At 44.1% G+C, this 16721-nt stretch overlaps 1 protein-coding gene across 14 annotated transcripts in view; it reads right to left on the bottom strand.

Annotated features, from left to right (window-relative positions):
* Window positions 1-16147, bottom strand: part of svila (supervillin a) — a 79985-nt gene extending 63838 nt beyond the window's left edge. For 7 of the 14 annotated variants that reach the window (XM_029699529.1, XM_029699545.1, XM_029699537.1 and 4 more), the window contains exon 1: window positions 2952-3242. In XM_029699529.1, coding sequence (XP_029555389.1) covers window positions 2952-3015 — 64 coding nt within the window. In that variant the 5' untranslated portion in view covers window positions 3016-3242. Of the gene's footprint in view, window positions 1-2951; window positions 3250-15965 lie in introns of those variants that run through there. The other 7 variants (XM_029699595.1, XM_029699586.1, XM_029699551.1 and 4 more) reach the window with 4 other exon arrangements.
* Between the last annotated feature and the right edge of the window lie 574 nt (window positions 16148-16721).

Raw genomic sequence — 16721 nt, 5'->3', positions numbered from 1 at the left:
ATGCAAAGTTTGGGTTCCAATGGGTCATTGCTGTAGCCTACAGAAAATGTAATCTTGGTTGTCAATAAGTTAGAAGATAAAGGATTCACACGTGGGTATAAATTACTACTAAAGGACAATAGGACACACAAGCGAGTATAAATGAGTCAACAGCGGAGTCATCTACTTTATGAAGTTACAGCCTGATGCATGTGTGTCGGTCGATTCAACATCAATTGCACTGCTTTCGTGTTACCAGGTAAGTTGACAGAGCACTTATAGCAACGAACTGGGTAATAGTCACAGGGGATGAATGAGCCAATTGGAAGCTGGGGATGATTAGGTGGCCATGACGGGTATGAGAACCAGATTAGGAATGTAGCCAGGACACCGGGGTGCCATGGGATCTTTAGTGACCACAGAGAGTCAGGACACCTGTTTAACATCCCATCTGGAAGACATCACCCTACACAGGGCAATGTCCCTAATCACTGACCTTAGGCATTGGGATACATTCTTTTTAATAGAGGAAAGAGTACCTCCTACTGGCCCTCCAACACAACTTTCAGCAGCATCTGGTCTCCCATCCAGGACTGCTTAGCTTCAGAGGCAAGTCAGCAGCGGGATGCTGGGTGGTATGCTACTTTCATGTGTCCCATTTACAGCGCACAGCAGAGGGATAGTGTCCAGACACATGCCACAGTCCTAGCTAGGCTACTAAAATGTTACAGTCTGGCTTCAGTTTCTAAAGCTTGACAATGAATAACCAAAAAACAAAACCTGCAAAAAAAATACAAAATATAGGCCTATTACAGCAACATTAGAGCAGTAGCCTAGGCTGAATACTCAACTAGGCTGAAGACATTGAGTGTACCATACAGCAATGCTGCATTCAACTACACTGGTGATCCATGCAATGCAACAAAAAAGAAAAGGTTACAACGTAGCTACGTTTTTGTCATTTACAGTTATTAAAACACTTTTTGATTAGGGTGGAGAAATAATTTTCTTATTTTAATATGTTAAAATGCTATATAGAGCATCCTATGTACATAAGCAGACATTATAAAAAGGCCATATTTTTTTATCTCTAATAAAACAGCCAGTTTGGGCCAGTTGTATATAAGTGTTTTGTAAAAACAAAACATAGGCCATGTCTGGCCCACAAACTTGTTGTATTTTTTCTATATGGCTAGTGTGCTGATTGAGTTTGATACCCCTGTAGTAAAGTGAAACATGGGGATCAAGTGATTTCATTCATCAATGAAGGGGTCTGATCCTAGATGTTCTAGCAGTGGTTTATTTCATGATAAACACACTATGTCGCTATGAGGGCGAAATGACCGTTTACTGTTCCGAGTAAGATCTCTCTCCTTGTCATTTACAGACTTAATACTACAGGTTCTATACACAGGTTCTATACACAAGTACTAATACTTGGAGAAGGCAATACAACCACATGGGGCTGATCAATTAAGTGTGTGTAGAAATGACCATTCAAGAGCATATGTCCCTGTTTAGAGGGGATTACCCTGAGCAGAGCAGCCCTGAACTAGAGAGAGCCCAAAAAGAAATGTCACTAAAACGACAACGGGATCACTTACATCACAACTCTTACTACCCCATCTTCTACCACACACACACACACACACACACCTCCCCCAGCATCAGAGATAAAGTGAGGGAAGGGTTTAGTTTAGATTTATAAATACTAGGAGGGGTAACTAAGTCAGGTGAGACTGAGCCAATCAAAGCCTTAAACCCCTTAGCCTACAGTAGATAGTATTAGTGTTTGCCAATTATAGACAATCAATCAATCAAGACAATAAATAGCTAACCAAGCCTAGTCTCATTTCATTAGCAAGAACATTGCACATGTATTATTTTTTTAATTGAACCTTTATTAGCCATGGTGGACTCGTTAGCAGTACGCAAGTAGTCAAAGGCTGATCAAATGACTGATGGCTAAGTATTGGTCTGGGAACAGCAGTGTGTCAAATTTATGCTAATAACACACATCATCCCTCCAACCCACCAGATCCCAGTTCTGTCCCAAATGCACCCTATTCCCTAGTGCACTAATTTTGACCATAGGCCAAAAGTGCACTATGCAGGGAATGGGGTGCCATTTGGGACATGGGATCTCCTACTGGGTTTTAATGGCTGGGAACCAATGGTGTTGGGGCACCAGGAACACCTGTTGTGAATTCTCAGCCAGTTAACCAAGCAGAACCACCACTCAACACCTAGTTCCACTCTCTGGACGCATTACTGAGAGTGGGAATTGTTTACAATTGTGAGAATGAGAAACATAGGCCACACACACACACGCACTCAAACACGCACTCAGAGTTCTTGTCACAGTCTGACGCGAAAACACTCAGGCATGTGCAACTAACTACACACAAGAAAACACAAGGAAAACATAATATCTCTGACATAACTGTCCAAATAAACTAGAGACAGAAAGTAAAGCCCAGAAATAACTCTCCCTCCTCCTGCAGTCAAAGAGAGTCTCTTATCGACTGTTATGTCCTTGGAGGCTACAGCTGCAGACAGCGCAAGGACAACTGGAAACGGGGCCAGTTAAGAGAGACAATTTTGCCTCACTTTCCTCAGGCTACAGCCCCAGCCCCCATTCTCAGTCCCAAAGCCCTATCCTCAGCCCCAGACCCAAAGCCCTATCCTCAGCCCCAGACACAAAGCCCTATCCTCAGCCCCAGACCCAAAGCCCTATCCTCAGCCCCAAAGCCCTATCCTCAGCCCCAAAGCCCTATCCTCAGCCCCAAAGCCCTATCCTCAGCCCCAAAGCCCTATCCTCAGCCCCAAAGCCCTATCCTCAGCCCCAAAGCCCTATCCTCAGCCCCAAAGCCCTATCCTCAGCCCCAAAGCCCTATCCTCAGCCCCAGACCCAAAGCCCTATCCTCAGTCCCAGACCCAAAGCCCTATCCTCAGCCCCAGCTCCATCTTACCTTGGCTGCAGAACTTGACATGGCTCAGGTAGTTTGAGATCCACGGGTTTGCGTTCCGATACATTCTTGCAAGACCAGGTAGGTACAGAGGACAGATAGAAGAAGAGAGGGATAGAGAAAGAGAGCTGGAAAGAAAGAAGTGCTGAGGTCCGACCCGCAGGCAGGCAACTGACTGCAAGGTGATGCAGAGAAACAAAAAACGCAGTCAGTCGGTGCCCGGGGACGAGCTGCCCTCAGCAGACAGAGAGACAGAGAGAGAGAGACAGAGAGAGAGAGAGAGAGAGACAGAGACAGAGACAGAGACAGAGAGAGAGACAGAGAGAGAGAGAGAGACAGAGAGAGAGAGAGAGAGACAGAGAGAGAGAGAGAGACAGAGAGAGAGAGAGAGAGAGACAGAGAGAGAGAGAGAGACAGAGAGAGAGAGAGAGAGAGAGAGAGAGAGAGAGAGAGAGAGAGAGAGGAGAGAGAGAGAGAGAGTCAGGTAACGTTAGAGAAAGAGGGACAAGGAGAGAAAGAAGAGAGTGAGGGAGCTGATCCCCGATCAGCAGTAGTAGCGTGTGGTAGTGGCTGCAGTGCAGCGTTGGTTCTCTCTGTGCAGTCAGAGTGGAGCAGAGTCTCTTGACAGCTCCCCTCTAGTCTCCTCCAGCAGTAACGCTAATAGCAAACTGGCTAACGGCTAATACTAAACAGACATCCCCCTACCTTCCTCCAGTGCAGCCTAACTAAAGCTGCTCAGTGCCTGCTAATCTGATTACAGGCAAGAAATTAGCTAGGCCCCATGGCTATGCTCCCAGATTGGACCCGAGAGGCTGGGTGTCCCTCTATCTCCTGCAGACAGACTCAGAGAAAGGTATATACTGTAGAGTGGAAGTACTGAGAATGTGCTGCTGTGTTCCCTTGGCCCAGTGACAAGGCAGCAGTGGGACGCTACAGAGCAAGGGGAGGGCGAGAGAGCGAGATCAGAAGACAAAATTACAGTCTCAGCTGGATGATAAATTCCACTCATCTCTCAGTGGTGACAGAACGAAGGAGCAGAGAGAGAGAGAGAGAGCTAGCGAGCGAGCAAAGGAAAGGGAGATGGAGGGAGAGGCTAAGAGAGAGATGGAAGGTGAGAGAGCCAGAGAGAATGTGAAATTGCCGATTATGGAGCTCCAGTCATGGGATTGTCCATCTGACTAACCGTATCATTATGGTAAAAACTATGGCCGTCCATCCCTAGAGAATCCAAAAGAGCAGTAGTGTGTGTGTGTGTGATCACAGAAATTGAATAAGATCGTGTAGTCAGAGGGATAGAGAGGATACAAGTTCAGACCTGCAGATTTACACTGAGGGTACACACACACACAAAATTACTTTGATTCCTCAGCCAATAAATGATGTCACCAACCCAACACTGCAGTAGCAGTGTCCAAACACGTCCTACTTGAACCCAGGTGTGACGTCAGATCAGTTTATTAGAGGTGGCAGGTTTGGACTCTTCTCTCTCCCTCCATGGTGAGCTCATCTGGTAACACGGCAGGTGAGACGGCTATACGTTTGTCTGTAGTCTACAATACACTAATAACAGCATTAACCGCAACAAGAGATTCCATCTGACCAACCCTACCTACCTTTGAGACCCAATGTGGGAATTTATTTTTAGATAATTTTCAGTTATATTCTAATATGTAGCTTGAAAAACAAAGCATTGAAACCAATTAGATGTGGAAATACTTAGAGAAACATGTCTCCTACACCCAATACAACGACAAGCATTTTCTTGAATGGGTGAAACATTTTAGCTCTCTTCTGTCCCTAGTGGCAGCAGGACGCCACAGAAGCTCAGCCATAGGATAACCATAACCACCGCAGACCCATACTCACTCTTAACATTCATCCCCATATAGACAGAGGAGAGTGGAGGAGGACTAGACTCTGTCCACTGGAGGAATGCAGTGTTGAGTCTGGAGAGAAGCAGACATTGTGCTCTGCTCTCTCCTGCTGGGTCCAGACCTGGGTTCTAATGTTATCGTTTACTTTCCAAAACGTTTAGCTTTTGATTGAGACTGTCTGGAGTGCCAGATAGGGCAGGGATTGCACTTTTGGGACTATACCATTGGTCCATTCCATCAGGTAATCTCAAATCAAGTGCAGCTGAATTAATTCAAATAAAAAATAAAACACTTTTTGAACGCAGGTGTGGTTGGGTCACACAGAGGTGCTTGGTGGGGCTAACAGCCTAACAGAACAGGATACCAACGCCTTTTGGTCTCCCTTGACCATGGAAATCTATCACCATCTGATGCATACCCAACCCGCAGACCAACGTCCTTACTATTATCATCAGTCATTAAAATGTGACGACCCTACGGTGCCAGAGGATGGGCAGGCAAACCAATGCAGGCTCTGCTGTAGCACATGTACTGTAACTGTAGCTCAGGGTTTTCAACAGGGGGTCTGTGGCGGGAGTGCAAGGGGTCCACGGAAATATATACAGTACCAGTCAAAAGTTTGGACACACCTACTTATTCAAGAATAATAGTGAAGACAAAACAATGAAATAAAACATATGGAATCATGTAGTGACCCCCCCCCAAAAAAGTGCTAAACAAATCAAAATATATTTGAGATTCTTCAAAGTAGCCACCCTTTGCCTTGATGATAGCTTTATACACGCATGGCATTCTCTAAACCAGCTTCACCTGGAATGCATTTCCAACATTCTTGGAGGCGTTCCCACATATGCTGAACACTTGTTGGTTGCTTTTCCTTCCCTCTGCAGTCCAAATCATCCCAAACCATCTCAGTTGGGTTGAGGTCGGGTGATTGTGGAGGCCAGGTCATCTGATGCAGCACTCCATCACTCTCCTCCTTAGTCAAATAGCCCTTACACAGCCTGGAGGTGTGTCTTGGGTCATTGTCCCACTAAGCGCAAACCAGATGGGATGGCATATCGCTGCAGAATGCTGTGGTAGCCATGCTGGTTAAGTGTAGCTCAGTTGGTAGAGCATGGCGCTTGCAACGCCAGGGTGGTGGGTTCGTTTCCCACGGGGGGCCAGTATTTAAAAATGTAATAAAATGTATGCACTCTACTGTAAGTCGCTCTGGATAAGAGCGTCTGCTAAAATGACTAAAATGTCAAAAAAATGTGTGCCTTGAATTTAAATCAATCACAGACAGCGTCACCAGCAAAGCACCCCCACACCTCCATCCTTCACGGTGGGAAGACAACATGCAAAGATCATCCGTGCACCTACTCAGCGTCTCACAAAGACACTGCGGTTGGAACCAAAAATCTCACATTTGGACAGATTTCCTCCGGTCTAATGTCCATTGCTCGTGTTTCTTGGCCCAAGCAAGTCTTCTTATTGGTGTCCTTTAGTAGTGATTTCTTTGCAGCAATTCGACCATGAAGGCCTGAATCACACAGTCTCCTCTGAACAGTTGATGCTGAGATGTGTCAGTTACTTGAACTCTGAAGCATTTATTTGGGCTGCAATTTCCGAGGCTGGTAACTCTAATGAACTTCTCCTCTGCAGCAGAGAAAAATAAATCCCACAAATTAAACTTCTAAGGCACACGTGTTAATTGGGTAGGGCGTCATCGTAAATATGAATTTGTTCTTAACTGACTTGACTAGTTAAATAAAGGGTAAACAAAAATAAAAATGTTAAATATGCCACATGAAGCTGATTGAGAAAATGCCGAGAGTGTGCAAAGCTGTCAAGGCAAAGGGTGGCTACTTAGAAGAATCTCAAATTTGTTTAACACTTTTTGGTTACTACATGATTCCATATGTGTTATTTCATAGTTGTGATGTCTTCACTATTATTCTACAATGTAATATTGAGCCAATGGTCGCGGTCGCCTGCGTCAACCAATCGTTATGTGCCACATCACCGACTGTGCCTTTCAGGAACCAGATTGCTATAACGTATGCTGGTAGCTGATACATAAAATACCTATCCATGCGTTGTAAGATCTGGCATGCGTCAGCAACGCCTGGGCAGAGGAATGCGGCCATAGGCTTTAAAGAGGCATCAGCGTGTGCCGCTGGTTGCTGGTAAGCTTTGACTGAATGAACTTGCCAACCTTTATTTAGCTATTAGCAGAAACGTGTTTGAGTTAACTTTATCTAATAGGCTACGATAAAGTTTAGACTTCCTCTTCTAAGGGTGAAAGGTACCCTAGTGGCTAGTGTTGGGCCACTAAACAAAAGGTCGCTAGTTCGAATACCAAAGCCAACAAGGGCAAAAATCTGTCAATGTCCCCTTGAGCAAGACACTTAAACCTAATTTGCTCTAGGGACACTATACTACTACGGCATTTCACTGCACCTATCCAGTGTTTGTAACAATAAAACATCTTTATTTTTCAATATTATGTGTGGAGGGCAAAATATTAATAATCTACAAAATATATTCATTTTAAAATGTTGATTACTTCTCCTTGCCATTCACCTGACGATAAGACATGATGGGGGTCTCTGGGTCACCGGTTTGCCTGGGAGGGGGTCCCTGGGCTAGAAGGTTGAAGGCCCCTGCTGTACTAGCTCTATGATTACAAATGTAGTTTGGAATCAGAGGCAGTTAACTAGCCCATTGCGAGATCTGTTTGTGCCGTTTAGTCATAACATGACAACGAATGAGCATAAGAATTGGCAAGACTGTACAAAACAGACCAAGCTAACACTTACCAGTATTAATGCACACACGCACAAGTATCTGGTAACCAGTCCTGTGGTCCAATGGAGAGGCACTAACTTGTAATTACACGCCTGGCTGCTAATATCGGGACAGTCAAACATTGTTGCTCTGCATTAGGCTGGATTACATTCAAAAAGTGACCCAATCTGGCAACTGCATCCCATAACAAATCTTCAAGGTAAACCACTAGAGATTAATGTTATAACCATTTCATATGGAATGTGGTAACCTTGAATGCGTCTCGGCTATGGCATGTTTGTTTGTCTGAACGGGCATTTTATTTGTCTAAAGGAATGCCGCTTCTGAAGCGGGACCATCGTCAATCACTAAGCAACCAGAACTGTCAATCAAATAATCTCGAGCTACCTGTGTGCAGCCTGCATGCGCACAGACCACTTTTTAATAAAAAAAGTACATTAAAGTTAATTTGTTGTTGTTTGGTATTGTTTCCCTGATATTCTATGCCGAAGTAGAATTCTACTGTCTGAAAAATGTAGACGCGTACAATGCTGCACATTTTTGTTTTTGTCTGAAAGGTTATAAACCTCTGTTTTATAAAAAAACGTCATTTTGATCTTTGTTAGTACAGTTACTGATAAGGAGACGAGAGGGAGGAAGAGCTTGTAATACAAAAACAAACATCAGTAATTTGACAAATTTTGAATTTGATCAGTACACAAAAGCCAGCTTCTGAGGCAATCCAAGCAAATCACTTTTTTTGGGATGTTGAACAAAAACAGGCCAACGATGAGACCTCTATCATCGTAACAGCAGCATGTCCACACCTCCCCACCAATTATACACAACACAGATGCCTGGGTGTCAGATTAATGCAACATAAGAATTGAATTACTGTATACAAACACTTAAAAAGACATCCAGTGACAGCAATAGCACTTTAAACGACCCCAGCATCTCTCCTCGAGCCCGTTGATAGAGTGTATGCGTGCGTGCGTGGCGAAGGAAAGCAGGAAACGTTAGCAGGTTTGTCTCGAAATCTGGGCCCAGAACTCAACCTCTCATCCCAGGCCTCCCCCTCAGAAATAAAGCCCAGATTTACTGTTTCTCCCACAGGAAATACTGTATATCCCTCTCTTCTGGCAAATTAACGATGGAGTTGTCCAGCACGTTTGGCCATGTCTCTACAGACACACAGCAGTACTCAGCCCAGAGTCCATCACGCCAACAGAACCATAAACTAATACAGAAGGTAGGCATAGCATGAAGAGGTAAAGATGGTGTTCCCCTTTAATTTAGCTGCCACTGCAAAAAAAAGAATAATTCTGCCGAGACTGCTTTTTAAGGGATAGAGCAACATTTTTGTAATTATCCCACTTTCTGCTTTCATGGATTCCATTTTTAGTTCCCTGCATGCAATTTGAAGGAAGTTGCTAACCAGCACTAGCGCAATTGCTAACTAGGGTTACCATGCTAGCGGTTCTTGTAGACTTCCAGTTATCGCCTACCTTCAAGTTCATTCCAACTGCACACAGAGAAATGAAAATGGTAACCCATGAGTTGATCGGACTCTGGGTAAGAAGAAAAAGGTCTTGATTGCCAAAAGTTGTGCACTTCATAGGGAATAGGGTGCCATTGGGGACAGTCCGTATTTGGGAGCGCTACATTTCCTCAGACACTTGTAGAAGGACCAAAGGTCTAAATTTACTGTCCCAGTTTGCGGTCATAACAGTCATTGGTCCTTGGACAGTCAGAGAACTGCACAAGGTCAGACACATTCCCTTCATAACACGCACGCACGCTGACACAATGGAAGATAGGTTGGCCTCGTTTGTAGCCAGCTCACTCTGTTCAAGCTACCCTAATAAGGTGAGGTGTTAGCTGAGTGGCTGGGCAGCAGAGGTCACTGACTGGGTATTTACCGTCACAGTTCACTGGCTGGTACCCAGGCTTGGTCTGGACTTACCCAGACCATCTCTATTGGGACCAGGGCCAGTAACACCCAAGAACAATGTGTATCAGTCCAAAAGACCAGACCATGGCAATGTCCAAGGCAGAGCACACAAACTTCAAACCTTCCAAAAAGATCCTGGCCTCAGCTTACTGCACACACAAGCTTTTTCTCAGATACAACTGCCACAAATAGGAGGACCAAGATAACTACGTCCAACTCCATCCGTAAACACTAGCTAGCTATGCCCTGTTGCCCCACCCTTTGACAGACTTACCCAAGATAACCCAGATAAAAGCGTCCCTAAGAAGTGGCTCTCGATGGCTCAAGGTGGAATGCTCTTTAGAGCTCACTAACAATGTGTGCAGACTACCCCCACAGTGTTGGTTAACAGCATGCAGCTCGAGAGTTGAAACCCATTATGAGATTTTAATTTAGTGTAGACCCTGAGAGAAATATTTCCACAGAAAGAGAGAAAAAGGTGGAATGCAACATACAGCACCAGAATACTTCACCAAACTCATTATTATTATTATTACGCATTTTTTCCTCACCAATTTCGATCTTGTCTCGTCGCTGAAACTCCAACGGGCTCGGAAGGGGAAGGTCGAGTCACACGTCCTCCAAAATGACCCGCCTAACCCCGCTCTTAACACCCGCCCGCTTAACCCGGAAGCCAACCGCACCAACAAACCTGGGTCTCTACTGACGCTTCTAGCATTGCGCCACAGTGCCTTAGACCACTGCGCCACTCGGGAGGCCCCCACCGATCCCATTTGCCAAAGCATTCCTGGTGTTCTTCCCATTCCATTCCCACCCGGCAATATTCCCAGGAACTGTCATCCCATTTTTGTTTAGTGTATGGGAAAAGCTGGGACTAGGACAGATACCGATTTTGGAACCCTTTATTTAGTATCTTTCATATTTCAGCCACTGGTCAGCCAGAATCAAGGCCATAACAGTCAAAAGGTAAGCCAGCAGGTAGGAGGTTGTGCCATTGGAAGACTAATCAACTGAAACACCAGAAAATTCTGCTGGCCAAGACAGAGAAGCTGTACCTATTCCCAGAGAAATGACTGTGTGGAAACTCAATACACAAAAGGAAAGGTTTTAGGGTAGATGCCAGAACAGTACAGTAATATACCAGAAAGTCGGCATATTTCATATCCCCATGAACCTTTGACTGGTTACTTTGACACTATTTACTCAGCTCTCTTCCTATGGCGTTAAATAACCATAAAAAAAGGAAAGGGCCATACTAATTCAATGGGATGTAGGGCACAATAAGTTAGACCAATTTAAAATGGAGAGCTCAAATTAAGCTCCATTGGAACGCAGACATGTTCCCAATTCCAGTCCTTCTCTCCCTGTCTGTTCCTAGACCTTTCTCCCTTTTCTCTCCTCGTTTGTTTCTCGAATAAATCCCCCTTTAAAAGCTCTGTGCAGCTGGTGAAACTTTCAGATTTTTTTTTATAGAATCACACAGTACATTCCAAATTCCAAATGATTCTAAATAGTGCAGCCAGAACCCAATCAACACATATCTGGTAAGGGTCTGTTCCATTTATAAGCAGCAGAGCTGACAGTTCTGATGTTACTGTTAGTACTGGAATAAGTGCTACCAGACAGGAGGCTAAACCCCAGGGGATCCTGGATACAGAGAGATAGATCACGCACACTGGAAGGCACTTCCTCGGAGCTCTGCTCTCTCCCTCCACACCTGTAGGAAAATGCATCCTAGCTTGCCGAGACTGTCCACTCTGCCTCCCTCTCTGTGTGTGTGGTGACTATCGGAGTCAGTTGTCTGTGCTATTTACATGCCATTTAAATCAGTCTACGACAATTGTGTGCGTGCATGTGTGCCACAGCTGTTTATAGATCCCTCTATACATCATCGCTGCTGTCTACAAGAATACAGTATGACCGCTCACCTCAGCTATTCTACACAGCGCAATGTTGACACTTCTGCTATTCTACGCAACCTTACAGTCCAAATGTCACCAATATGTTTCAAATCAGAACACACTCACATATCTTAGATTACAACCAGCTCAGTGTAACAAGCACATTTGAAATGTGTTCTACCCTCTCGTGGCTTTGAGTCTCTGACTCTTGTCAAAGAGTGAAATTTAAGTTATAAGCAAAGGACTTTGCTGATAACTACTTTGAGGAAAATTGTACTTACTATGCCTGTGACATGTGGTTGTCCCACCTAGCCATCTTAAGATGAATACACTAAGTCACTCTGAATAAGAGTGTCTGCTGAATTACTAACATGTAAATGTAGGTCAGAAAGCACATAAATAAGGTACTGGTAGTTAGGTTCCATGCTATGGGAGGCTAAAAGTAAAAAATTGGTTCGAATAAAACACACACACACACACACACACACACACACACACACACACACACACTTGAAGTCCGAAGTTTACATACACCTTAGCCATACAGCTTAACACATAAAAAAAAAAAAAAGGTTCACAATTCCTGATATTTAATCCTAGTAAAAATTCCCTGTCATGTGTCAGTTAGGATCACCACTTAATTTTAAGAATGTGAAATGTCAGAATAATAGTAGAGAGAATGATTTATTTCAGCTTTTATTTCTTTCATCACATTCCCAGTGGGTCAGAAGTCTACATACTAATTGAGTGTATTTGGTAGCATTGCCTCATGAAGCTGGTTGAGAGAATGCCAAGGGTGTGCAAAGCTGTCATCAAAGCAAAGGGTGGCTACTTTGAAGAATCTCAAACACTTTTTGGTTACTACATGATTCCATAGGTGTTATTTCAAAGTGTTGATGTCTTCACTATTATTCTACAATGTAGAAAATAGTAAAAATAAAGAAAAACCCTTGAATGAGTAGGTGTCTAAACTTTTGACTGGTACTGTATGCATGCATGCATGCATGCACGCACGCACGCACGCACACTGAACAAAAAATGATGCAACAATTGAAGATTTTACTGAGTTACAGTTCATATACGCAGTGGTGGAAAAAGTACTCAATTGTCATACTTGAGTAAAAGTAAAGGTAACGTAATAGAAAATAACTCAAGTAAAAGTCACCCAGTAAAATACTACTTGGGTAAAGGTCTAAAAGTATTTGATTGTAAATATACTTAAGTATCAAAAGTAAAAGTATAAACCATTTCAAATTCCTTATATTAAGCAAACCAGACGGCACAATTTTATTTTATTTTTTATTTATTGACGATAGCCAGGGGCACACTCATACAATCCGCCAGATCAGAGGTTGTAGGGATGATCTCTTGATAAGTGTGTGAATTGGATTCATTACTAGATTTAGATGAGGTTTAGCAAATGTTGTGTCCCAAAACAATTTATTTAGTTTGACATATTTAATAAGATGAACCTATTACTAACCACCCATTCCAAAGAACGCAAGTATTCTGACACGGCCAATGACTTGCGTGGTCAAGCCAGACATTTGTTAAGACTCTCCTCTGGCTTTGGTCTGAGGCTTCCTCCTGCATGGCTGGCTCTGGCTCAGGTCCACCTTTGTGTCATGAACCATCAGGCTGTTGGGATGTTGGACGTGTCGCTCAATAAAAGTCCAAACCTCCTCATTGTCTCAGACAGAATATCCATCACCAGACAACATTTGAGGTTAGGGAAGTGTCAGCTGACCCTTCACCTCAGGATGGCCATTAGAGATCCTACAGTACAGTCAGGTAGGCCAGGATCCAATTCAATTCAACGCTTGAAACTGAGTGAAACAGGGGAGGTCCAAGAAGAACAGATTTCCTATTGCAAAACATTTAGCTATTGTGTGTCACACTCAACACAACCCTGACCTGAACACGAGGCCTCCCCAGTCCCAACCCATCTTAAATGACAAGACAGACCAAAACAAACGTTGTCGGTTGCAACGGTTGGACGCTCTGTCGTCTCTGAACTTCATTTTAGGTTTGTTTTCTAATGATTACACGCCTAGCAGGTGATCTATTGCACATAGCAGTAGTTCTTGTTAGTCTCACATGTCCTTAAGACCAGGCGATTTGTTGTCAGTACTCTTGAACATTCTGTTCTGCTGCCAGCCTTCTCTATGGACACCCATCACTGGAGAGACCAAACAAGGCCGTCAAAACAAACCTCTAATAACAGACCTATTGGAGTGTGTGATGACAAAGATATCACCAAGCTAAATGAAGAGAAGGTCAACAACATGAGACATGTCAAGTTGGAGTACTCTCCTGTCCAAAACGGTGCGTCTACTTCCTCACTTGGCTGAGAGATGCATGGTGATAGGACTCGTTTCTGTTCCTGGCAGGGCCGGAGTAAACAAGCTCTACATCCAGTCTACATCCCCATCTATCCTCAGATTGTATGGACACCTTTATTAAAATTGGAGAGAGATGCGACGGTCATGTCAGCACTCATTGCAGTGGGAGACTATTTGCAATCTTAACACACAAAACATCAAGTTCTTTCTCCATCTCAGAAGGATCCATTTAAATGGACTTCTCCCAGGGTCATCACATGAAGTGATCGGAGTGCGAAGAAACAGTCTCTGCCAAGACAACAGCTACAGTATATAAGTGCTTCCAGTAAACGTCTGAAAAGACTGGATGGTCACGGAGGGTGAATCCCTGGGGCTCAGACGCTATTACAAACAGCTGATGTTAGATGCCATGGCAACAAAGTAAAAGTGGTGAAAGGCTTATGGGGGGGGGGGGGGGGGGGACTGAAACTGTAGACTACGGGGACGGCATCAGGACTTTCCTTTCTCACACCCAAGCCAGAAGCTACCCGGAAATTAGATCACAGTTAGCCTATTAGATAACGCTAAAACTGGGTATTTATGGAACGGTGCTAAATAGACACTTAGCCAACAGTTGGCCCCAATCAAATGACATGTGGAAACCGTGCACAAACACACACTTAAGTACACAGGATCCTACACACACTTAAGGTGTCTTGTCCAGACCACAGGTGATATCCATCTGAGAGATGTTAAGTAAATAATGAAGCGCCCTCACAGGTGTTAAATGGGCCTCAAGATCACATTTCAACTCTGGATTTGTATATGCAAAGCCATCTTAATGTGGTACTGATCTAGGATGATACTGCAGCTATAAAAAAAAAAAAATTATCTACATTCCACAAATAAATATTTTTTTGCCACAGTAGCATTAGTTAGCGCTAGTTGGCTGTACTTGCGCCAAAACTCTTGTATTTTTCATCCTATAGCTTGTTCTCCATCTTTTTAAATAGTGAGCCAACATGTTTTCAGCACTTATTTCCATGACTGATGAAAACTAAATGTTCTCGTGCTCCGTCTCTCGGCAGCAGACAAAGCATAGTGAGTAATATGTTTGGAACATCAAATCACAAAATTACAGTATAGAATCGCAATACATACAGAATTGATACTAAGTATTGTGATAACGTCGTATCATGAGGTCCCTGGCAATTCCCAACCCTAGATTTGTTTATGTTGCCATAGTCCTATGAGCAAGCATGCGCGCATTCCTTGTCAGGGCAGTTGTGCTCTATTTCTGTCCTGTGTATTCTGATCCTGACCGAGAGAGAGCAGAACAGGTGCAGGACAATGTGCAGCTGTAGTGTCAGGTCATGACAGAGCTATGTCCCAGTCCTTTACGGTCTCACACACACACACACACACAGAGAGACAAACCAACTACCCAAATCGCAATTTCACCTATTCTAAAGCTTTTTGCACTTCACCACATTCATCTGTGGTATAATAAATCTGAAGCAGTATATGAGCGTGGAAATATCAACAATCTCTCACGAGAAAGTGGATCGGAAATGTCATAGGGCTGTCACCTTTTCAGAGCATTAAGAATCTTCATAAGGATTTTATAAAAAGCTATACTGGTCAACAAAAGGTGGACAAAAGTTCAGCATCAAACTGACTATTGACATTTTCTGATTTAAGCTGAAAATCTGTGCATGTCATACTTCTAACGGGTCTGGGAGGAAGACTCCTGGGCTAGGATAGGATAGGTGAGTTGCTGTGCAGCACCAAGTCAAACAGGCAGGTACCAGAATGAAATTGGGAATGTGAGGAGAGAACGAGAATGGGTTCCAACAAGGACTGTTCCAATCAACCAGAATGGGGATGTGGACTGTTCCAGAACACCATTGGGTTCAGCAACACCCCATTTCGCTGCACTCTCTCCCTTCCTCATGGTCCATCATCAAACCAGTTCACTTCCAATAGATAGGGGTCATCCAGCCAGCGATCATATCAAATCAGACCACCTCTTCACTGAACACATAATATAAAATACCCAACAACAGCCCAGCTAGCATTCCATTCAAACCGTATAAAGGCTTTTAGAAGCCAGTCAGTATTTCAATGTGGTTACTAAAAAGGGTATCTTCTCCTCACAAACCTTCCCCCAACATTTCCCCAACTCAACTCCTTACTTAAGTTTTCCTCTCAGATTAGATGTGATAGTGTAGTGCCTGGGCTGGGGTAGGTCTTCTGGGGTAGGTGTTCCTGGGCTGGGGTAGGTCTTCTGGGGTAGGTCTTCTGGGGTAGGTGTTCGTGGGCTGGGAAGGTCTTCTGGGGTAGGTGTTCGTGGGCTGGGAAGGTCTTCTGGGGTAGGTGTTCCTGGGCTGGGGTAGGTCTGTTGGTAGTAGTGCCTAGGTTAGGGTAGGTCTTCTGGGGGCAAGTCCGTGGGGGTAGGTCTCTAGTGTGTTGGGTCTTTGGGGGCCGGATAGTTCCACAGTGGGTCTGGGAGAAGATCGAAGCTAAGCACAGGAGGGCTAGTAGGACACGACTGACATGATGCACGAGTTGCCAGCACCGTTAGAACGACGGCCGCCTCCCTCCTCTCGCTCCCCCCTCCCCCATGTGTGGCAGTTATATCTGCAGCAGGCATGATTCAGGGAGCTGACAAATTTAGAACGGTGCTTTCCCACTCAGGCTAGATCAATCAAACACAGAAGAGAGGAAATAAGCAATGACAAGGAGTTAAAGGGGTGGTTGAAGAGGCTGTTAGGGATGTGCATCTTTCCCTTTCAAGATGATTCGATACGCATCTAGATACATGGGCTCCGATACGGGAAATGCATTTTAGTTTGAAACGATTCGGTGCAAGTTTGATTAGAGAAAGAATCGATGCAATAACATTTGTTGCATAAACACATTCACTTTCCATTCTAAATTATAATCTGCTT

This window comes from Salmo trutta, chromosome 2 (genome assembly GCF_901001165.1).
Source record: "Salmo trutta chromosome 2, fSalTru1.1, whole genome shotgun sequence".
NCBI classification, from domain to species: Eukaryota; Metazoa; Chordata; class Actinopteri; order Salmoniformes; family Salmonidae; genus Salmo; species Salmo trutta.
This window is presented reverse-complemented; position numbering and strand designations above follow the sequence as displayed.